General features: G+C 42.2%; 1 protein-coding gene across 1 annotated transcript; it reads left to right on the forward strand.

Moving 5' to 3' along the window:
• Positions 1-1,531: 1,531 nt before the first annotated feature.
• On the forward strand, positions 1,532-23,860 carry aldh1l2 (aldehyde dehydrogenase 1 family, member L2). Its single transcript, XM_068717063.1, has 23 exons — positions 1,532-1,781; positions 2,913-3,057; positions 5,174-5,408; positions 9,407-9,572; positions 9,732-9,833; positions 11,057-11,146; positions 11,846-11,980; positions 12,171-12,296; positions 12,434-12,525; positions 13,405-13,552; positions 13,698-13,817; positions 13,935-14,062; positions 14,997-15,147; positions 15,223-15,293; positions 15,380-15,485; positions 15,627-15,714; positions 17,317-17,410; positions 17,500-17,599; positions 18,234-18,332; positions 18,814-18,979; positions 19,470-19,575; positions 19,656-19,855; positions 21,254-23,860. The coding sequence occupies exons 1-23, from the start codon at positions 1,734-1,736 to the stop codon at positions 21,307-21,309; spliced, it is 2,772 nt and encodes a 923-aa protein (XP_068573164.1). The 5' UTR covers positions 1,532-1,733; the 3' UTR covers positions 21,310-23,860.
• The last annotated feature ends 1,136 nt before the right edge of the window (positions 23,861-24,996 follow it).

Below are 24,996 nucleotides of genomic sequence, written 5' to 3' on the forward strand. Positions count from 1 at the left end.
TTGATTAGTTACGTGACAGTTTAGACCACATACCTTTCATCTGTTATAAAAGTTAAGAACTTTATTTTGTCACATCAGCAAAGCAGTTTTGCAATCACACAGTAGCCTTATAATTGGATTTATGAATAGTTTATTACTTTTATGGGATAAAGGGACATCCAATCGGTGGAATAAATGCAACAGTGTTTGCCAAGCAGTTACCAGGTGTACAGGGAACCGTCTAACCTGAAGGAAACCTCTTTCCAGCTGACATGTCGGTGAGTGGGGGTCACTGCCCGTCCTCACGGGTTTTGCCTTGACTGTTTGAACCTTTGCTCTGCAGGAACCTGTGCAGGGCAGTTGAGTGTGGATGATGCCAGATGTTTGTTTGATCAGAGCTTGTTCTGTGTGGGAGTGTTGGCAGGTGTGCAGCAGGTGAATGCTGGCAAGGCATGCTGCTGAAACTGGAATAAAATTACCTAATGTTTAGGTGGAGACTGTCGGTGGTGCAAAAGAACACCTTGTAAACCTTTTTCAGTGTAGTATCTGAGATCAAATCAATCATTGATCTTTAGAAATGCAAAATAAAGAATGATGCTACTGTGCCAGCATACTTTGTCTCTTACATTGGAGAAAACAGGATGCAGTGCATTAATGGGTGCCCTCATATGGGAGAAAACACGATGCAGTTCCATAGAAAACCTTTTGTGCACTGTTGCACCACCGCGTGCAGCTGGTGCCCCTTTTTATTTTTCACCCCTTAACTTTGTGCATTGAGTATGATAATTGGTTTATACGTAACATCTTACCCACAAGGCTTTAGTTGGGTTTTTTTGCACTGGCCATCAAACAGCTACATAAAGGTTGCAGGTTGATTTCCCCCATTTATTAGGCAACAGCCAGCAGGGAAGAACACACTTTTAATAATGTATACATTAAGTAATGAATCAGTTCAGAATACAATAAAGATATTTAATGATAAACATTTCAACAAAATAAAAACGATCTTAAATCCCTTGGACAAGTTTTTATCTTACACTTATAGTCATTAGCATGTGAGCAACTTGGTTTAGCTATTAGCAAACAATTGCTAATGGCTAACTAAATGCGTTCTAGGTTTGCCCGAAACATGAATACTGGTAATATTGTATGTAAGCCTTGCTTAAGATGCTTCTGTCTTGCTTATGACGTTTTTTATTAATAATATAATTGACTTTTATATTTTTTTCAAGTTAAATACGTCTTTTTAATTGGCAAGGTTAATGAAAAAGGATTACACCACATATTAAGTTAATTTGGCTTATTCAAGTAAAATAATCTAGCCAACAATATGAATACATAACCAATAAAGTCAATTTGTTTGCGTTTTGCCAGTACCATATATCAACCACCGCTCCAGTCAGCACGGCCTTGACAATGCTTCTGAAGTCTCACGCGTGACCGCGCGGTCGTAGCGGTAGTAAGCAAGCAAGCAAGCGCCGCGTGACCGCGCACGTACGGTACCAAGCAGCACGTAGTCGGTGTCTGCTGCCGCTGTCGAGTGTAAGCTGGCTGTCTCGAGCTGAACCATTGCCACTCTAACTCATAGTCACATAGTCACACGCATTGAGGCAGGTGTGTGTGTGTGTGGGTGGGTGCGCGTGTGTGTGTCTAGCAGCGCACATACCTCAGCAGCAGGTCGGACAAATCCTGCAGCATTTTTGGATTCATTTTTTATATTTTTTAAATATATATATATTCAAAACACCGCCATTATGTTGTGGACGGCGAGTCAAGTCTTAAGGAAATTCTCCACCTCATCCGTGAGTAACGTTTATTTTGCCGCAGTAGATAATGAATAGAGCTTTTGATAGATAAAAAAAACTAAAATACTGTTAATAGTGAAGGCATGCCAGGTCGGCGGTGACATGAGGGCTGAACCGGGCTCGAACCTGATTACTGATCAGTGAGTCACAGTTCATGTCGAGGTCTTCACGGGTCACCCTGCGACCCTATTTTTCAACAAATGATGCAAATTAATTTAACGGTGTCGTATCAGTGCCAATTTGCCACGTTACCGCCGGCTCGCCCGCCTCTATCTCCGCCCCTCTCTCCCGGTAGCTACTGTACACGATGTGGAGGAGTTGCATCAGCATGTGAGCTCCACACTGTACACCACACTGTACACCGTCAGTCAGCGGCTTAGTGACGAGCCCGCAGGGCTGCCCGGGAGAGCGGGACGTTGACAATCAGCCCATTCATTCGTTGTTATCGGGACACAGTCATTCCCCAGCAGCGTGTCGTTTGCTACCTTGCTTGGAATACGTGACTTTGAATGCATCACGAATGAATGCATAACGAAGCACGTGCTGACATGTAATGTAACAGTCCGAGGCGGCGCCTCGAGCGGCTCGACACCTGACAGGACCGTTCAGATGAGCGGGGGAAACCCGAAACGTCCCTTCAAGAACACATGTGCTGCAGGTGGGAGGGGTGCGCTTCAATCTCCCCCCTCTGGATCTGGGCTGGGCTCTCTGTCGGCCAATAGCCTTTCTCAGAGCCGACTGTAACCGAAGAATGAGTGTGTGTGTGGGGGGGGGGGGGGACATTGACAAACACATTATGTTTGTCAATGTAAAAGAGAATTTTGCACTTCAAGAAAGTTGCAGTTTGTCGTAGAAAAGTACAAGGGATGTACTCTCACTTTCCCAGCTTTTACATTGACAAACATCAGATGTGTAGTTGATGGCACGATTCAAACAAGATCATAAACAGTTTTTACCCCATGGGCACACCGTTAGGTCGGGGGGGACCGTGTCTCTCTATATGGGACTAAAAGTCAGTATATCTTCTAACAGCGTACAGAATTTATTCTTTCAAAATATTGTCTATTGCAAGCAGATTTACACTAGCTAAAGCCCAAACTAATGCGTCTGTGTTTGCTCTCCTTTCAGAATTCCTACCAGAATAAGCTTAAGCTCGCAATAATAGGCCAGAGCCTGTTCGGCCAGGAGGTGTACAGCAACCTGAGGAAGCAGGGTCACAAGGTGGTGGGCGTGTTCACGGTCCCCGACAAGGACGGCAAGGCCGACCCCCTTGGTGAGTTACCTCGGTTGGTGTCATTCCACCTCTAGTCGCACTAAATAAATCAGGGAAAATGTGGTGCTTTCTAGGGAATTTGAAAACCCAAAGCAACTGCAGGAAACAACATAAAAATACCAGGTTTTATGAGTAGAAAGGGAATAAATGTTGGCGTCTCACAGCCAACAGTGTGGAACAAACTGCAGTCTGGACTCTGGCCATCTCTGGTCCTCTCTAAGTCCATCGCGTCTTTACTTCCCCCGCTGCACAGACACTAGGCTCGTTCGAGATGAGTCAGGCCTGATCAGAATCAATCACCGGTGATTGATTTGTGTCTGACTTGATCCTGACTTGCTCTGACGTCATGAACACGTGGTCAACGATAACCTCACGACTGGTAGACCCACATGGAGAAACAGGACCCGAAAGCACGACCCAGAGAGCAGGGTTAGGTGTAGTAAAGAAAATATGGCAGAGTTCAGAAAAAGTCAACATAACCTAAGGAGCAAGACGAGACATGACAGAATGATTCATTCAATGATTTTAACCAAAGCTCTGAGTATTTTGTTTTGATAAAGTAGCGTTTGACAACGTTGGCTTCTTTAGCTAAAGCAGTCAGCGTTCATTGATTTTTATTTAGGCCTCTTAGGGGAGATAACGTTGACTATTACCCCCTTATTAAGTTGATGTTCGTAAGGTGTGGTAATATAAAATAACACTTATTATTAGACAATGAGAAATAACAAAAATAATCCAACAGAGTAAAAGTTCTGTAATGGGTTGGTGCAAAAATCATAAGCCCGAGAATCTTGGATGTGACGGCCCCTGGTGGTCCGGGTCCCCTATGGGTCATCACAGGCCCTGTGCTGTGGCTGAGGTGGATGCTCCTGGACAAAGGCGTGCCTTTATCCCGCGTTAGCTGCGGGATAGTGGCTCCATTGTGTGTGTGTGTGTGTGTGTGTGTGTGTGTGTGTGTGTGTGTGTGTGTGTGTGTGTGTGTGTGTGTGTGTGTGTGTGTGTGTGTGTGGAGAGAGGCCCCGTGTGGCCCCTCGAGACGCAGCGCTGAGGGGAAACGTCTACGATCATTATTACCGTATGATGCAATCTTTCCAGGAAGCAGCATCCCCGTCAGCTATCAGCTGCCTCTTGACCTAACCCTGCCTGTCCTCCTTTATTCTCCAGTATTCTACTATTTCCGGTTCTGATTCCTGCCTCCTCAACAAGTGGAGGGAGGTCAATACTCTATATTCAAAATGCACATTTAGCGTTTATTTAAGATTTTTGCAATGTAGGCAGTTAGTATCCAGAGTACGCTCAGGGAAGTTTATTCTGTAGCACATAAACTGTCTATTAATAGTCTCCATTCATATCTCACATTTCAGAGTTCCAGAAAAGGTCCTTAACTAGAAATGCATTGAAAGTTCGAGCAGTTATATAACGATTGAAATGACCTGAAGTATGGGCTAGAGCTAGACCAGTAAGTCAGCTGGGCTGATATTTTGTTTCACATTAGCTTATTATTTAAAATATGTACAAATGTTGCAGCACAGCAATGCCAAAGACATTTTAGGTTAATTAGAAGTAGTGTCTCCATTACAAATGATGCAATGTAGTGGATATTATGGTCACCATTCTTTAATAACCCAATGTCAGGTTTCCTTTAAAAATACGGTAGCGACCTGTCGATCACAGTAGCCCCGCCCTAAAGCATACCCTGCTTTATGGTCTGTTTGACTCTAAATGGACCATAATTTACTAAATGAACATCATGCTGTATTGAAGAAGACTTGAAACTAGAGATTGAGACCATAAACTCATGTTTACAATGTTTACTGAGGTAATAAATATAAAAACATTTCCACAGACTTCTATACAATCAGACATTCTTTTTGCAACCGGGGGAGTCGCCCCTGATGGTCCGCATCGGCTTCACTTGTCAGAACCGGAGGTTTCCACCTGGCTTTCACTCGATACTGGACCAATTATAGAAAAATTGTTGTCCCCATTAGTCACCTAGAAACAAACATGGCAAAAAAGGGTCCCTTTAAGAGTCCAACCATGAACCCCAACTTCCCCAATCCACTTAATTTCTGCTTTCTAAACGGTATCAGTATACTCACCTCTTCTCTTTTAGCGGCGGTGGCGGAGAAGGACGGGACACCAGTATTCAAGTTCCCACGGTGGAGGCTCAAGGGGAAGCCCATCCCGGAGGTTGTGGAAGCCTACAAGGCGGTGGGCGCTGAGCTCAACGTCATGCCCTTCTGCTCCCAGTTCATCCCCATGAACGTCATCGATGACCCCAAGCACGGCTCTATCATCTACCACCCCTCCATCCTGCCCCTGCACAGAGGAGCTTCGGCCATCAACTGGTGAGGAGGAGGGGAGGGAGGGAATCCACAGACTTTATGTATTAACTGACGACTGCAGAGGACAGCCTGTGAGAGAGACACCTGTAGAAGTCAATCAAGGAGACGTACTTTGTTCATTTTGTGTGGTAGTGGCAGCACATTAACAGAATGAATGAATGACCATTTTATTATTGTGTCATGCGTATCACTGTGGACAGCCCACATCTGCTTACAAGACACTGTAAATCCTAGGGGTGCAACGGATCACAAACCTCACGGTTCGGATCGTACCACGGTTCTTGAGTCACGGATTGGATAATTTTTCGGATCAGCAAAGAAAAGGGGAGGAGACAAATATGACTTTGCTTTCCATTTATTAATTGAAGAACTTTGAGTACATTTAAGCAAAGAAATTTGGGCTATAGTCTTACATGAAAACAAATGCCGCGGTGATACCTTGTTGTTGAGGCTTGGCCCCCCTCGCTGACAGACTGGGATGGTGGCTCTTCATGTGTGGATATGTCGAATGTACTGCCGTTGTCGTATGTCTTTCTGGTTGAACAACGCCTACATACCGTAACGGTTTTGTCCACCACCCTCATCCCTTCATTATAAGTTACATGGAAGTCAAAATGCTCCCAAACTTGCAACTTAAATGAAGCCGGGGGCTTCTGTAGTTCCTCCGCTAGCCATGACTTCCACCGTTAAATGCTGTTAACACGCTCCGTTCACGTGAACACACTACTGCTTTATATCTGTTGACCTTAAATTCAATACAAGTAGCAGGAGAGAATAACTGGACTTTACTGCAGCTCCAGGCGTGTTCCTATTATGAAATCAATGGTTTTATCCATCACATTTATTTAACGACAAATAGTTTTTAGCCAAAATACAAACTCCTGCCTTTGGCTGAATTCAGACCAAGTCACATGTTGCGGTGATTAGCACCGCCGCAGTTGTGCGGCGGTGTGGTTAATTGGCGATGCCAATTTGAGTGACACTCATTTCATTGGCCACTTTGATTTGAGTGGCACAATGATCGCCTGTTACGTTCGCAAACCACAGTGTGAAGTTTCTTTTTTTTTTTGGACAAAAGTAGATTTGGTTTCAGCTTTTTGCCACAGGGCCTTTTTATTTTTGGGCATCCCATAATGTTCTCACCGCCGCAGCCTAAACACACTACCTGGAGTATCCTTAAAAAATCTATCAGGTTTTTCCACAACATGAAAACTTCAGGTGATTCAAAGAAGTGTCCACCCTATAACATATTCAAACAATTAAAAAAGCGTAAATTAGGATTTACAAACAAATTCATTCAAATCAAAAGGGGTGAGGTCAGAAAGTGATTAAAGTCTGACTGAATGCCCCAGATGTGTTTAATTTGGTAAAATAATAGCAGGGTTTAGAGTCTGCAATAATAAAACTCAAACTAGTCCATCCAATAGTGTTCCAACCAGGGACAAATGAAAAGGATCAGCTGTGCTCACAGGTTGGGCAGATCTTTCTCAGCCTCCCTAGGCTGGTAGTTACATCCTGAATGATAACTTAACTCTGAATGTTTGTGTCTCTCCCACAACACAGACACCTGTAACCACTACTGATTGCTTTAAATAGAACATCACTGTTTGTGCCATGCTTAAGCAGGTAAAACATTGACAATAAACAAGGACATGTAATAGGAAGCCAATAAATTACAATGTATTGTTTTTTTTTATATTTGCCATATACAATATAAAGCAGCCACCATGTACAACATAACAGAACTGTTACCAAAACATTCTTACCACTGCCAAACTGTGCTTGCATGTACAGTTCATCAATCAAACAAGCCTTATTGATATGTCACATTCCGTGCAGGTTCATACAGGTTAGTGCTGGTTCATGTGTTGTAATATGTGCAATGTCACAACGGGAGATAAAAGAACACAAAAACAAAAACGGATTGAAATGTGAATGAAATTACAAAAGGAAAACAATTAAAGGCCAAATAACACATTTTATTCTCATACAAATGAAATGTTTCATTTATTAGCTTTGTTGGCTAATTTGAGCTAACTTTGGATAGATATTGTGTTGGGTAATTGTAACTTGTATCACTGAGTAAATATGTTGGCTGTAGGACTCTTCTCTACTTCTCCACTAACTACATTTTAGGCTGTAACCATCACCACACAAGCTAGCTTCCTCTGCCATTCTAAAAGGCTAAAAATGCATAGTTCACAGGCCCTACGTCCCCTCTGTGTTCCAGGACAGATTAAAGGTAGAGGAGGGTGTGTGCTATCTGACTGTGTAGCTGTTGAAACCAGTTCTGTTTGACCCTAAACTCTGAGCAAGCTGGTTTTGTTATCGCTCCCTCTTCCAAGTCAGTTTGTTTTCCGCCCTTACTATCACTCTGTTCCCGTATCACTCTGGGTAAATAAATGGGTTCCACTATCTTTCAATCGTTTAAACACTACTTTTCCATGTATGCCCCATATACCACTGTTTGACAGTGGTGATATTACTACAAGCTGCTAAAAAAAAAAGTAATTTAAGTCAGAAGGAATTGTTTGGGAAATGTACTTTTTTCTTTACCAGAGTGAGACGATATTTAAATTTTTGTACGAATTAGACAATCTTGTTAGATAATGAGCTAGGTGGGTATGTTTTTTTTGTTTTGGACAGAGAAAGGCCCTGCTTCAAGTATTTATACTAAGCTAGGCTAATCATCCAATATCTTTAATTGGTTCTTCATTTAACGGACAGACATGAGAGTAATGTTGATCTAATCATAACTCTTGGCAAGAAAGTGAATGAGCGTACACCAAACTATTCCTTTAGGTGTAAAATGTTCATTTAAGACTGTTAGCCTCTCATTGAACATTAGACAGTTTGACTACAGAGTAGTCTCAGTTTTTTCAAAAGTGCACTTAGAATAGTGCAAATCTCTGCCACGTGTCTGCAACGACCACTGCTGTAATGTTTGATTAATTAATGCAAACCACAATTGTTCACCGCAAGCATATCAGTACGCATCTTTCAGTTACACGTTTGCAGCTAAACTGCAGTTCACTGTGTAACGCTTCATATTGACTTTTTAACGCTTCCTCTGAACTGAAACTGTTAGTCCTGCTGTGTGTTTAGTTTCGTTAGCTGTTAGCTCGGTTAGCCAAACGCACAGCAGGACTCTGTTAACTGCCCGGTGGTTGCTAACAGCTTACTTGCTCCCCTGCTTCCACCATAAGAAGATGCTCTCCATTGTAGTCAGCGCTTGGTTCAGTGAGTCAGTTTTGCTAAGCGATAGTTTAATAGCTGTCCAAACTGAAGCTGTTATTGATCACATGAGTAGTGAGGAGTCAGCAGCCAGTGACAGTATAAAACAGTCAATAAAATATGTCTTTCAAAAAGTGTGAATCACTGCAACCAAAAGAGTCATAAATGAGCACAAAAAACATAAGGCTGATGGTTCAGTAGTATGCGATTAGCCTTGGACAGACAGACAGACAGACAGACAGACAAAGAGATGCACGCACATGACCGAATACATAATCTCCTAGCGGAAATGAGTCTGCATTTCATATTTAAAATAGTGAAAACTTAATTGTGTTGTAGATATGTTTAATTCAAGGCTCCATTCATCCAGTTTCTAAACTTTATTAATTTCACGGATGTGACGGGCCTGGAGCTTATCCCAACATGCATTGGGTGAGAGCCGGGTGCACCCTGGACAGGTCACTTGTCTGTAACAGGGCTAACACCATTTACAGGCTCTGGAAAAACGAATATATTCTAAACTCACTTGCCATGAGCCTTAAGAAAATGTGTGAATATGTTCAATTGCCCCGTGAGAACCGACGACAGACGGCTTGATTGTTTCACAGTCCTATCAACAGTCTGACTGCCTCGGTTTCTCATAGCTTTTATCTTTTCTTTATCTTATTCTGTTCCATTTGGTCAAGTTTATGGTCCACTTTACATCCTATATCTCAGACTGTTATGGCACAGCTCCAAGGTTGGGTTATTGTTCTGTGTGTCACCAGGACCCTGATCCACGGTGATAAGAAAGCTGGATTCTCAGTGTTCTGGGCTGACGATGGCCTGGACACCGGACCCATCCTGCTGCAGAGGGAGTGTGCTGTGGAGCCCAACGACACCGTGGACACCCTCTACAACCGCTTCCTCTTCCCAGAGGGCATCAAGGCCATGGTAATTACCTGGAATTCAATATCTTTCAGATGAAATACTCCCTTTGAAAACATGAGGATTGAAATCAAGAGTCTATTATCAGCATACATTTATATAGAACCCTTATTTTCAACTTGAGTAATCCCTCAACAACATATTAAAACAAGTTTCCTGGTGCAGGTGCAGTCGGTGCAGCTCATAGCTGACGGGAAGGCCCCTCGGATTCCCCAGACAGAGGAAGGAGCAAGCTACGAGGGCATTCAGAAGAAGTCCAACTCCAAGGTGAGTGATCTTACTTCAGACAGCTGCCCCACAGTTGGATACGTGATTTTGATTTGAGTTCTTTAAATAGGCCATTTTCATTCGTTCAGTCTGGAACACCAGTCTGGCCTTTGCCAGGCAAAAGTGAACCGCCCTACAGGAAATAAATAACGTACACCAAAACATCTGTGAATTTCTTTTATTCGCGACTTGATTCGCTGTCGCTGCTTTCAATGTTGTCCAGTAAAAAAGACGCTTCTGAATGTGGGGATGGGCTTTCAAAAGCTGGTTCTGTTTCAGATGTGGTTCCACCAGGATTTAATGAGCTAAGACGCTAACAAATCTCTCGTCAAACCTTTTTATCTCTCTCTCTCTCTCTTTTTTATTTATTAGCAACGATTGATAGAAAACGTAGAGGCTCTCGTGTTGAGCTGACTGGTGTTACTGGTGACTGGTGCATAAACACAGCTGAAGTGCATCTGGTTTAGACGGTCAGGGGGAAAGATAAGAGAGACTCTGTAGCAAGGATCTGTCAAGGCTGTAAGGGGGGGTGGGAGTGGTAACCGCAAGTCGCTCTTTATATAAGAAGGGTTTTATTTTATTCTACTTTTCCCTTTATTTAGGATCACATTACAGCAGCAGTTCACACATTTATCTTTGGATAGATACTTTTACAGAATGATCCATTTTTTTTTCATCTTTTACAATAATTATAGAACACAAAGACATAATAAAAGGGTGTTTTTCATTTGAGATACAGAAAAAAATGTAAAGAAATAAACATTTAAATGAACATTGAATGAATATTTAAATGAAGGGCGAGTTCATTTTCCACTTCTGACAAATTTCTTCAGATCTAGTTTCCTGAAGCCTGATGGAAAAGGGGATTATTTCCATAATAAAGGCTCTGTATTCCAAAAAAATATTTTGTTCTAATATTTGCGGGTGTTGAATCTGAAAGCCCAAAAATGAATTTTTCCCAGTTAAGTCATTTTGGTCCCATTTATAGTATCTGTATGAATCTTAGCTGCTCTCTGATTTGCCACTTGGAGCCACGTTTGCTGGCAGGTAATCTAGATGTGCTATTCTTAGTGCAGAAGGTTTTCTTTACCAGCATCGTTTTACCGCGTGTCGCTCAGCGAGCGGCGACCAGCTGCTGGGCTTCCCTCTCATTCTCAGAAATGGGGGGGACCCGGTCTGGAAATGAATCCGACCCCTCAGCATGTCTCTCTCTGTCCCCGCAGGTCAACCTGGCCCAACCGGCCGAGGCCATCCACAACTGGATCCGCGGCCATGACAAAGTCCCCGGTGCCTGGACCTTCGTTGATGGTCAGGTGCGTTTTCCTGGAACACAAACAAGCAAAGAAAACACACACACACACACACACACACTCTGTGTGTTTGCAGGGGTGATATAGATCCTGGTATTTTTGGCATGAGGCAGATGTTCAGTAGCTTAAACATTTTTGTCAAGTCCTGGAGGAGTTGAAATGTGGGCTCACATATGTTGTGGTTTCAGAGAATGGTGTCATTAAACCAGGCATTTTTCTTTTTTAACTCTTAATATTATAATAATAATAATAATAAAATGTATCTTACTTTTCATAGCACTGACATTTGAAAGTTAACTTTTTTTATACTAAAGTGAGCTTTAGAGGTGCTGGTAGGCGGATGTCGTTACTTTTATGATGGAGCCAGGCTAGCTGTCTCGCCCTTGTTTCCAGCCGTTGTGCTATGCTAAGCTAACTGGTGCTTGGTTCGTATTTAGTGTGGAATCGATCTCTAAACTGTTAGCGAGAAAGCAAATTTCCCAGTCTGTCGAACTATTCCTTTAAAAGGTCAGCTAGAGAAAACACTTAAAGAACCTCAGCAGAGGACAGTCCCACATACAATGAAGAGGATGTTACAAAAAATGTATTAAATTAGGTGTATCTAGTCTTAGCTTGCTGAACTGGTAGCACCATATTCAAATGTGACCATTGCGAGTTAATAAAATATCTGATTGAATTCCTCCTCTGTTTGTTCTTCCTTAGTCTGTGACCCTGTACGGCTCGTCTATGCTGGGGGGGTCTGTACCTGCCGGTCAGCCCCTGGAGATTGAGGGGGCGTCCCAGCCCGGCCTGGTCACCAAGAATGGCCTTGTGCTGTACGGAAGCGACGGGAAAGCCGTGAGTGTCTCTGTCGTACTACAAAACAAACAGAGGTAGCGTTGGGGGTCAGTCCTCATGCCTCTGTTGGCTGTTGGTTCAGATGCACTCCAGATACAGTGAAAGACTGCTAGGTGATTCAAACACAACTGGAGATGAGTCAAATACAGCGTGTGTTGTGTATGTGATCCATTCTGTGTTTGGCCCCCAGCTCCTGGTGAAGAACCTGCAGTTCGAAGACGGGAAGATGATCCCTGCCTCGAAGTACTTCTCCTCTGGAGAAAGCTCCAGCGTGGAGCTGACCGATGATGAAAAGAAGATGGCGGAGGAGATCAGGGCAAGTTACTGGTGGCGGACTGTGTTCAGCTGATCGTGGCCCACGCGCGAGCTTCTGCTTCTCTTGAATATTTCTTTTTTTTGTTTAAGCTGACCCAAGAGAGTGTGGCTGACTGAGAATGCTTTCATTTATCACAGAACATCTGGAAAGGCATCCTCAGCAATATCCCAGCCATTGAGGACACCACAGACTTCTTCAAGTGCGGAGCCGCCTCCATGGATGTGGTCAGGTGAGGGAGGAGGCAGCCATGGGTCAGAAATGATTGACCTGTTACTTTGGACCAGAGTTGGAAGTAGTGCTTCAAGTTGCATCTTTTAGTCAAGTAAATCCCCAAACTATGGAAGCCCTGAGAGGGCAGTGCGAAAGAACAATGCTGGTGATTTATTTTTTTGAGAAAAAAAAACGGTTTTGCCAGGATAATCTTTCTAAATTCCTTTAAAAAAAAATTCACCTGTAAAAAGGGGTTGAAAAAAATAAAAAATCTCCAAACACAAGGTACATATATTGTGGGATAGCAAGCACCTTTTGTGGCCGAAATTACATGGCGGCGGTGATAATGAAAACAGGGATTTATTCTTTTCGTATCATGCCTATCTTCAGTGGATCATAACATATCGGATATGCAATGGCCCCAGTTCAAACATTTCAGTTTTTGAGACACAACAAAGGCCAGAAAGCGGCCTTCAACCGACCAGGTAAGGCTTGTTTTTAGCCTAGCAGATTGCAGAAAAAAGCTTGTTGCTACCTAAGCAGTTGTTGAACTCTTGGAGTGAGCAGTCAGCATTCAAAGATGCCATAAAACAACAAATACATTTTTTTTTAATTGTGAGCCTCTGCAACCACAAGAGGTCCTTGAGCATACGATCATAAATGTGCACATAAAATATCAGGATGATGGGTCGTGTGAGATTAGCTGTGAACCGACAGCGACTGAACACACCTGACACCTGAATTTATACGCAAATAATAATACAAAGTCATAAGAAATAAAAGATGTACGTAAACCTATGAATTCTTATAAACCCTTTTACGATCCTAAAGAAACTACTGTGTAGGTACTGAACAGTACAGTTAGCCCTGATGGAGCGCTGCTGTCTGTTGTGTACAGGCTGGTGGAGGAGGTGAAGCAGAAGTGCGCCGGCGTCCAGCTGCAGAGCGAGGACGTGTACATGGCTACCACCTTCCGGGACTTCATCCAGATGTTTGTCCGCAAGCTGAGAGGGGAGGACCAGGAGGAGGAGCTGGTCATCGACTATGTGAGTCCCCCAATTTTATGTCTCAGTGAGCCCAAACTGAGCGTGCTGATTTTTAACCAAAGTGGGGTGACATCCTTTCCGTTTGATTTCCAAATAGGTAGGTGATTGTGGGTTGTGATTGTTGCACTGCTACTGTTTTATCCAGGCAACAAAAGAAATAAACAACATGACAGTGAAGATGCCAAACCAGTGTTTCATCAACGGAAAGTTTGAGGATGCAGAAAATGGCAAGGTCTACGACACCATCAACCCTACTGACGGATCAGTGAGTCACTGTCATATGAATACACACACACACACACACACACACACACACGGAAGGTTTAGTTCTTGCATTAATCATTAGACCGTGTGTAACCATTGCATCCTTGTGATCTGCAAGGTGATCTGCAAGGTGTCCTATGCCTCGGTGGGGGATGTGGACCGGGCGGTGGCAGCTGCCAAAGAAGCTTATTATAGCGGACCCTGGGGCAGGATGAACCCTAGAGACAGAGGGAGTCTGCTTTACAAGTGAGTACCTCCACCTAGTGGACTGCAGTGGGACTGCAAAAAGCGCTGCTCTGTAAATGACATGCTCGTGTTCTGCTTTGTGTAAAAATCAAGAACCAAAAAGGAGAATTTCCTATTTTTTTGGTTTCATTATGGAGTCCACTAGTTTTTGGCTACGTACATGGAGACCTCATTAACATACAGCCAAATGTTGCTTAAAGCAGTAAGGTCATATCACAGGCTATATAAGATGTTATGGTCATCGGAATGCTTCAGTATGTTGTCCAATGTCACATGAGTGAGTAAAAGTAATTGGAACATACTGGATTTGAATGGCTATATAACCTTTTATCACAACTTTATTCATAGATTTTCAATATAACACAAGATTGTGCACAAAAACATTGCATCTACAGCGTTATGTCAGACGACAGACAGAAAGAGATTGTTTCAATCCATGATGATCAAATCTAGACCTTTTATGGTCTGGGAAGGAATGCCACTTAAGTCTGCATGTTTACATCAAATAAAAATGGCTGCCATAAATTATAGAACCTTTCAGTTGAGCCTCCAAGAGTAAACTTTATCTTTTCTAGGTGGAGAGACTGCATAAATTCTCCAATCCACTGAATATGTGATGGTGGTGGTTCTTTTTTTCCCACTACAGCAGAGTTGGGCATCTAACTACTTGAGAATCAAAAGCTAGGAGAGGTAGCCTGTATTCCAGAAATATCTCTGTAAATGTCCAGAAAGTTTGAATAAAGGAGCTTATTTGTAATTTACATCTGTTCCAATTAAGATCCAAATCAGGATAAAAAAAAGTGAAGCTGATGTACCACTTTAAACTTTGTGAGCCTGTGTCAAGAGCAAATAGAGGCGGCATGAACTTGTTCAGTAATGGACTTCTAAACATTCTCTGAGAATTAGTCCTTCTCTCTCTGCCCCCCCCCCCCAGACTGGCAGACCTGATGGAGGAACACCAGGAGGAGCTGGCCACCATTGAGTCCGTTGACTCAGGAGCTGTGTACACGCTGGCGCTCAAGACCCATGTGGGCATGTCCATCCAGACCTTCCGATACTTTGCCGGCTGGTGCGACAAGATCCACGTGGGTTTAACGTTCGAACACACACACACGCTGCAGTTTTAACAGATTGTGACACCAGAGGTTTCTCTGTTGCAGGGCAAGACGATCCCCATCAACCAGGCCAGGCCCAATCGCAATCTGACCTTCACCAAGAGAGAGCCTCTGGGGTAAAAGCTCTGGGTCTTACCGAGTGCTTCCTACAACATTGTCGCTGATTGTGTGTTGCTTACTGTGTGTCTTATCTTTACTTCAGTGTGTGTGCCATCATCATCCCGTGGAACTATCCTCTCATGATGCTGGCGTGGAAGAGCGCCGCCTGCCTCGCAGCAGGGAACACGCTCGTTCTCAAACCCGCGCAGGTGAGATCACCACGCACACACACTTTAACTCGCATATTAGTGCTAAAATAAGTGAATATTCACCAGGTTCGAGATAAATGTGCTGATAAAAGCTGAATGGACCAGGTGAGTGTCTCATGCATTATCCCCCAATATTTACAGGTCACTCCGTTGACGGCGCTGAAGTTTGCCGAGCTGTCGGTGAAAGCTGGCATTCCGAAAGGAGTCATAAACATTTTGCCAGGCTCAGGTAATGAACACACATACAGGATCCACGTAGTCTGTTTTGTGTTCTTACCATTTGTGATTTTTGTCCTTGAGGTCATGAGGTGATAATATTCAGTGGTACCCGACATCGGTCGCTTGTTAAAGGAACAGTGTGTAGGGTTCAGGAGGGTTGGCAGAAATGGAATATAATCTGATACTTACTTGATGTATGATCACCTGAAACAAATAAATTATTGTATTTTCATTAGCTTAGAATGAGCTTAGAATTAGCCCTTAGCTTAGAATGCGCCCTTGCACTGCCGTGTTTCTACAGTAGCCCAAAACAGACAAACCAAACACTTTCATGTTTCGCGTAGGCCTGCCGTAGTTCTCCGGAACGCTCTGCACACAGAAGAAATATCAGTTGGTTGCAATCTGCAACCTCACCGCTAGATGCTGCCAAATCCTACACACTTCAATGCAAAGGAGAACCCCTGGTAACAGGTGTGATATTCCCTTCTCAGTCTGTTGTAATTGTTTCAAGAGACTCAAAAAGATAAAAGCCACACTGTTGAATGGGATGACATGTACCTACATCACCAATACACTGTAGTTTATTTTGACTCAATCCCACATACACCACGCTGCTGCCTCACTAGAGCAGTGATTCTCAACTGGTGGGTCACGGACCCATTTTCAGTGGGTCGCGGACCTTTGCCTGAAGAAAAAAATTAAATAAAATCTTGTGCTTTTATTTTGAAGGGGATTTTTTATGCAGCGGAGTTAGTCACAGTCCTTAACAGTATTTGGCGTTAATGCCTTGTAATGCTAATACACACCCACCATTTCACAGTATAGAAGAACACCCACAAAGTTTGTTTTCATATGCTAATTGAGTGAAACGCAAGTAGGACACCGACTACATGAGATATGGATTTTCTTACATTGAGGACAAAAGAGGACAAAATCCTCAGAGTGTTTTGTGCAGCGAGGTTCTGGCACAAGAAAGCATGAAGCCGTCAAAACTGAAGCGGAATTTGTTGGATCAATCCGCAGCGGATAAACTGAAAACTATACCTCTGTCAAATGACACTATAAGTAGGTGACTGAAGACATGTCGGATGACATCCAACAACAGACCACAGCTCGAATTAAGGCAAGTGGTCATTTTGCATTACAAATGGACGAATCTACAGACATAACAAACAAATCAGTTTTACTTGTTTACGTGAAACATGTGGGACGAGGACTGACGGGAACAATTTCTCTGCACAAGAGAGCTCCCTACTACTACGACTGCAGAGGACAGTTTCAGCTCAGGTTCAAACCATCTTTTCATTAAATACATTTGAGAAGTTGAACATTTGAGAAGTTGAACATTTGGGTCGCGGCTTGTCATTAAGGGGTGATGGTGGGTCCCGCAGCCAGACCAGTTGAGAACCACTGCACTAGAGCACCAAATTTCGATTAATCCGCCACTGAAAATAGTCCCCAACAAATGCACGGTTTCCTCCTGTTTGAGTAACGTTTGATGAAAACTACAGGGACCAGCTGTTTTAGGAAATAACCGAGCACTTTAGTTTTTGTGGTATCCGTTGACAAAAGGAATATTCCACTGTGACACGTAACCTGTTCCGTCCTCCAGGTGGTATGGTGGGACAACGTCTGTCCGACCACCCGGACGTCCGCAAGCTGGGCTTCACTGGCTCCACACCCATCGGCAAACAGATCATGAAGAGGTATCAGCTGGCGAAGTCATTGCTCGGTTGACTTAACTGTCTGGTGAAACTTCATGCTTCTTCTTTTATCTTGTGACTTCCTGTTGCAGCTGTGCGCTCAGCAACCTGAAGAAGGTTTCTCTGGAGCTGGGGGGGAAGTCGCCTCTCATCATCTTCGGTGACTGCGACATGGACAAGGCTGTTCGCATGGTGAGAGAGAGCGAGGGAGGGGCTGTGGTCAGGCTGGTTTTTACACCAATGAATACATTTTTTTGATTGATAGAAGGTTCACCTCCAAACCTGGTATTATTTATTAACATTTCGTGGTTCCAGGTTCTCAAATGTGGGGACTTGCTGTTTTCTATGATTTCAATTGAATAAGTTTAGGTGCAGGAGTGTTTTTCGAACAAAACAACACATTTGACCTTGGGTTCAGGGAGATTCTGATGAACATTTTTCACAATTTCTTTTTAGACAGTAATTTATTCATCGAAGGAATAAAATAACAACAAAATAACCCATTAATCAATAATGAAAATATTCATAAGTTAAAGCCATATGCAATGTCTGCCCATAGTGATGACTGAAAGCTTGGTCATGATCAAACATTCTTTAATAAGAATATATTTTAGTGTGATTATTATAAATAAATAATAATTATACCTTCATTTAATGCATTTTAATACTTAAAGAAAGCTCTAGTTAATGCACAAGAGAATAAAGTGCATCATCTTCTCATCGTGTGTGTGTGTGTGTGTGTGTGTGTGTGTGTGTGTGTGTGTGTGTGTGTGTGTGTGTCTGTGATCGTGTGTCTGTGATCGTGTGTCTGCTTGCTGCTCCACAGGGCATGAGCTCCGTATATTTCAACAAGGGGGAGAACTGCATCGCTGCCGGACGTCTGTTTGTGGAGGAGTCCGTTCACGATGAGTTCATCAGCCGAGTGGTGCGTGAGCCAAAACGCTGACAAAGCCTTTCTCTAGAAGAATAAGAGTGGTGCAGGAACGAGTCCTAAAACACAGAAATGAGTCCACATTTTTTGCACTTCCGGTTCCCTCGTCTTAAAGTCTGTGGGTTTATATTTAATGGATTTTTGGTTAGATGCCTGAAATAATGCATTTCGTTTACACAAGCTTAAGTGATTTTAAAGTTTTGTTCTACGACATAGAAAAAAACTTCAAAATTCTTGAGTGGGATATTTACTGACATATTCTAAGGCTTTTTGTTGAGGGAACCAGTGCGATGCCAACTTCCCCGTAGGCCTATAAAAATACGTCATCCCTGCAGGTCTCTATATAGCACACTAAAAGGAGACTTTACTATAGTTAGGGGACTGACTCCTGCACTTCCCATAATGCAATTTGATAGTGTAATTTTGAGTGGAAGGAACTGCATCATTAATCTCTGCCTCCTTTCCAACCTCTAAGGTGGAAGAGCTCAAGAAGATGAAGATTGGAGACCCACTGGATCGCTCCACGGACCACGGCCCACAGAACCACAAAGCCCACCTGGACAAGCTGCTGGAGTACTGCGAGGTCGGGCTGAAGGAGGGAGCGACGCTGGTGTACGGAGGGAAGCAGGTGGACAGGCCAGGTAGAACACAGAGAGACTCGCTGAGTGCAACAGCACAATGTCTGTAGCTAATGGGACTCATTGTCAGTCCGCTCAGGTCACCTTTACACACAGGGCACAGGGGTGTGTGTTGATCTGTATTAACTGTGGCGTGTCTGCTTTCAAAATTTAGGATGAAGGATAGTTTGGATTTTTAACAGTTTTAATAGCTACATGCTAATATTTAGATGACCATTATCTCTTGGCGAGCGAGCTAAGCTACCTAGCAAGCTAGCTATTTACTTTTTTATACAACTTCAGGGAGATATTGGTGCATTTGCGCTAAAACATTACCAGTTATGTTGCTCAGTCTAAAGAGGGAAGTTAGAAAATGTATCCTTTATAGCTTTTGATAAAAGCTCTTTTCAAGTCAGCTGTTTCTCATTTCAGCAGCTTTGTCTGGTCTTCTCTGTAGAAGCTTTAGCATCATTGTTAGCGTTAGCTAATCATTGATATGGTCATTTCCCTTCAGGTTTTTTCATGGAGCCCACGGTGTTCACTAATGTGGAGGACCACATGTTCATCGCCAAAGAGGAGTCCTTCGGCCCTGTCATGGTGGTGTCCAAATTCAAAGATGGGTGAGTCATCAAAAAGGTATCTGGCTGCAGTGCTATTCGAGATGCTAACCGGTATTCTATGTTCCTCCTGCGAACCACAGCGACGTGGACGGCGTGCTGCAGAGAGCCAATGACACAGAGTACGGCCTGGCCTCAGGCGTGTTCACACGCGACATCAACAAGGCCATGTACGTGAGCGAGCGACTTGACGCCGGAACGGTATTCATCAACACCTACAATAAGACCGATGTGGCTTCACCTTTTGGGGGCTTCAAACAGTCTGGCTTTGGCAAAGACCTCGGTGAGTAGAGACACAATTTTTATTTATTTTTTACTTTAGTTGAACATTTGTGTCATTGATATAGTGACTGGAATAAAGGGGGGGGGGGTGTAATTTTACACATGAAGGCCAGATCACTAGTTGTAATTACAACTCAACCTATGGAGGAATTTGTTATGTAATTATAATATGGTAGCCCATTTCTGACAATTTGATGAGGAAAAAAGGGCCTGTAAGTAATTTTAGTCAGACTTAATTTCTCAAAATAATGACTTTGTAACTCAATATAATGACTTAGTATCTCAGAATAATGACTTGGTATCGCTACATAAGGACTTAGTATCGCACCATAATAAGAAACTTTCTCAAGATAGTGACTTGGTATCTCTATATAATGACTTAGTATCTGAAAATAATGACTTGGCATCAAATAATTACTTGGCATCTCAAAATAATTACTTAGTATCGCTACATAATGACAGCAATTTAAATTAACAGGTAATTATTTTGAGATACAAAGTCATTGGTTTGAGATACTAAGGGATTTTTTTCAGATACTAAGTCAATATTTGGAGAAACGTTCTCATTATAATGACTTGGGGGCCGATCACACCAACACGCATAGCAACAGGTGTGGCTGCTTCAAAAATACCCGATGGCAAAGCCAGTCAGACAAAACAGCTGATGAGCCAAGAAAAAAAAAAAAAAGATTCAGTAGAAACATTGAGCTCTTGCTGTTGCTCTGTTGTTGAATGAGGAGGAGGGGGAAATTATATAGTTTATCGTGATTAACTAACACTAATATCAATGTCCGTTCCACACACATCTACCTGCATTTAAACAGGAAGTCAGTGGTAAAGTAGTAAAGCCCGCCTCTTGCTTGATTTGATTGGCTGCCTTAATCAATTGTGACATTGACGAGCGGTACGACTCTGCACCTGGCGCTGAAAAGTAGATTTTTTTACTTTTGTGAGTGTCTAAAAACCAGCACAAGAAAGTAGCACGCGCCAGGCATTGTTGTTTTGTAGGAAACCAATGGTTTTGTGGGCAACCCGTTTCTAGCGACGCGTCTCGGCCCCATACATGATTTTTATTTTTTTCAGCATAAGGCCGAATGGCCTTCCATATTTTTCAACACGCACATCAGCAATTTGGTGTTAACTTGATCAAAGAGAGGAATGGGTTTAATCACAGCGTAGACCAGTGGCTCCCCCTAAGGAGACGCAGGATGAAAAGGCTTATGAAGAAAACATGTTTCGAGTACGATACATTCTCCTCACTATTTCTGGCTTTGTGGAATGCAGGATACTTCAACCTCTTTGGGGCTTCTTAAAACTCAGTCAAAGAAAATCTCTGTTTGGTTAAAGTGTTCACAACTCAATCCAGTGATGCTTGTTTTGTTTTTGGTGTGGTCCACAGGAGAGGATGCTCTCCTGGAATATCTCAAGACCAAAGCAGTGACTGTAGAGTACTGAGGCACAGACTCCCAACAAACTCTGACCCACATCTGAACAGAAAGGGACTCAAGCATCCAGCTTCATTCAGCATTGCTTCTGGACTGTGTGTGTGTGTGTGTGTGTGTGTGTGTGTGTGTGTACTGTATGAATGAGAGCCACAGTTTGGACTACGTGCCTGTCTTTTCTTGGCTTTCCGTGCAAAAAATCACATCATGGACAAAGGGACACGTGTGGTTTACACCCGTCTGGGTATCTTACATAGAACCCTGAGTTGGACACCTGATGGGAGTCGAGCTGGTTCTATTTTCAAGGTTTCAGTTCCATAAGAGTGTGTTTTACGTTAAAACGCCATTTTCAATCTTAAACCTGTTTTCCCGTCATCAATCACGTTAAGCAGATCCGTTAAAAATTAGAAAATCATCTGAAATCAGTCCTTTCTCATCCACTTGTAATCTGCCTTCATCATTCCTTTCATATTTCTTTTCACTCTTGAACAGCTTTTAGTCTGTTGTGTTTCGTACCAGAAAATAGACAAAGTTCTTAGTTTATGGATATAACTCATCTGCACATGAATGTGAATGTTGAAGTTTGTGTTTAGCTGCCCATGGGTTGGGTTTTGGAGTAGACCGTGCCCTGCCTAACATGACTATACTGGAGAGCTTCATTTGGTTAGCAAACAAAATATAAATACGTAAAGCTGTTGGTAATCGAGATTGATCGTTGACCTGATGGGAAAACAGGATTCGGGCCAAAAAGCTAGAGTTACATTTGAATTGTTAATCCATATCAAAGCAGTTTGTGAAAATAATCTTACCAGGTTTTTTCACTGAAAGGTTTTTAACCGTGAGACAGGTGTTGGACACGGCGTTGTGGTTTTATGGTTGTGATTTTGTTGTCTAAACCTAACTCTGTCGTTTTTTTCAACCATGATGTTTTTCCAAAACCTAACTAAGTGGTTTTGTTGCTTAAACCTAACTTTAGTTTTTAACGAAATGTCGTCCCGAAAAGAAAAAGTTGTTCTGAATGACACAATTCGAGTCCCGAAACCAATAGATTGCATTTCGTGACTATTTCGCAAACTGCAGTGAGACTGTGTTGATAGTTTTCATCAGCGGTTCAGTGCAGCTCTACATCACTGCATCAAGGGGAGAAGTTAAACCTCTGGAGGTTCTCAGGGGGTGTTACTGTCTAATATTATTTTGTTAGACTATTGTTTTTAAGGTAAAGAATGAACTTTCACACTTGCATAAAAAAAACTGGTAGCTGTAGAAAAAAGGGATTGTTGACACTGTTTTATTCTTTATTGATTGGTTAAAGTCTTAATGAGGACTGACTTCACGACAGCCAAATGCAAGTTGAAGAACCGTACTTTTAGAATGATTTCTTCCTCGTTAGGTAGATTTTACTTCTGATTACAAATCATCATTCAGAGACTTGAAACTTGGTTACGACAAGTAATCCATTAGTTAACATTTAGTCACTGTTATATTTCATTTTGTATGACTATTTATCATTTTTATTGAAGTGTTTGGCAGCTGTGACATCCAGTACTTGAGATTTTTGCTGCTTCATAGCATCACATTCTCAAGTTATGTCGTGAGGAGATCTTGTTCAAAAGACAAACACATAGCAATGGTAAATGCAAATAGTTTAATTACAAAGGTTGTATGACAGACGCTTCTCAAACCTCAGCATCACCACATGATGACTGTGATTCACTGTCTCAGGCATGTTTCAGATTGTCTTAGGAGTGGCTCTCCTGTATTTGAAGTCTGAACTTTGGGTCAGAATGGAATATTGTTCATAAGTATTTTATTGCCACTACATCGAGCTATGGTGAGCCATTTTCATTTTGTTCTCCCACCACACACACTCAAGATGTTTACATCATGTCCTCGCTGCTGTCTGCTCCCTCATCACTTTAGACATTCAGTCTCTTCCCTTTGGTAAATTGGACCTTTTTTTGTAAATATTTTTTAACAATGGAGGGAAAATGATTTGATATATTTTTGTCAGACAGAGGAAGACTGTATGTTCAAACGCTATATTATATTTGTTAAAGACACACCAGCTAGATGTTTTTTTTATGTAAGGGATTGTGTAAAGCGAGCTTATTACACGGCTGCTTATTAAAGAAATCAATAATTTAACTCAAACATATGGATTTAAAAAATATTTTATTGCTTTTAAAAATAATTGTATTGCTTCCACTAAAAATAAATAGTCCTCTCGCTGTGTACTTGGATCAGAACTGCGTCCATTACAACGGTCTGTTATTCACACCATTGGTCTGCTATACAGAAATAACAGACCGTTAAAGGCCCTACATTTCGACCAATCGGAATGGAGTATTTAACAAAGCCACGTAATAAGCATCACTACTGTGAGGAAGTTGTGAAATGAGTTTTCTATCTGTCCCAAATTATTAGTAGAGGCAGCAAGGGCTAAGAAGCAAGTGTTTGTTTTTCTCAACCTTTGTGAAAAGAGGTGGGAGCTGTCGCTTCAATACACAGTATGACTTCAGCCAGTAATGTCATACGACGGTGAATAAACTTTGATTTGAATTTGACTGTGTAATGCTGCTGTGACTCTGAAAACATGGTGGGAGGAAAGAGTGATCCTGCTCTTTCCAGAAGTGGTGCTACCATCTTTATTTAGAGTGTGTTCCTGGAAGTATGTTGAAAGTAGATGCAATATCCAACAGTCCTCACATTTGATACAAGATAAATACTTCCTGCACAAGACGTTGTATAGACAACAGGGATGTAAATGAGTTAGCATTTTATCACATGTCAGTGAGCTTCATAGTTGGCTTTATAGCCATATTACACGATAATGGTACCAAAATGGAGTCTAATAGTAGCAGAAGTAGAGAAGAGTAGTAGTAGTAGTAGTAGTAGTAAAAGTAATGCTAGCTACACGGCTAAATCTATGTAAAGCTAACATTAGCTGACGTTAGCCAGCCTATGCTACTGGTCATACCAGACCAAGTGAGGCTGCAGTAGAAAAAACACTGAGTCTATTGACCAGAGTAAAGGTGTGTTTTATTATTTATGTATTGAACTTTTTATTCGATAGCCTTGTACCCGCGGGGTCTTCAAGGAATTAAAAAAACAATGAATTTAATATTCTCAAATAAGGCCAAATCTGTAAAAAAAAAAAAATTACAATTGAAATTTAGTTTACAAAGGTCTTACATTTTTGTCCTTTCAGAGGATAAAATAAATACTGTAAGTCATATTCTGACAAATCCAATCAACATGCCATTTTGTGGAAAGGGTTAGGCTACTCCACATATAGAACACCAACAATGTATTTAATGCAGGGACGTGCGGTCACCTGTCATCATGACGAGTAAAAAACAAATAATTCTAAAATAAAATAAACATTCATATTTCTCTACTGATCTGTGCTATAAATGTAATTTCGGTATGATTCCAATCATTTCAAGCATTTTTATAATCAAAATCGCTGAATTAGCGCATGTCCTGTTCAAACAGAGGCACGTGAGGTGAGGCAGCGAAGAGCTGTGCCTCACCTCAGATTGCGCAATCCCTCACAAACTGGGTTGAGCGCGTGCCTTTTGCTTTCTCATCGTTTGTCACCACTGTAATATTTGTAGACACTTTTATTATATGTCCTTTCTTTCCATAGAATAGGTAATGTATTTCACGTATGTGTAGAACATATTTAGTGTTGCTGATC

This window comes from Cebidichthys violaceus, unplaced genomic scaffold (genome assembly GCF_023349555.1).
Source record: "Cebidichthys violaceus isolate CVI_PGR_0920_01 unplaced genomic scaffold, fCebVio1.0.p SCAF_21, whole genome shotgun sequence".
Classification (NCBI taxonomy): Eukaryota; Metazoa; Chordata; class Actinopteri; order Perciformes; family Stichaeidae; genus Cebidichthys; species Cebidichthys violaceus.

Coding starts and splice junctions, on each gene's coding strand:
- aldh1l2 (XM_068717063.1), top strand. CDS start 1,734: ATGTTGTGGACGGCGAGTCAAGTCTTAAGGAAATTCTCCACCTCATCC. Junction 12,526..13,404: donor GCCTCCATGGATGTGGTCAG/GTGAGGGAGGAG, acceptor TGTTGTGTACAG/GCTGGTGGAGGAGGTGAAGC. Junction 19,856..21,253: donor TGGCTTTGGCAAAGACCTCG/GTGAGTAGAGAC, acceptor TGTGGTCCACAG/GAGAGGATGCTCTCCTGGAA.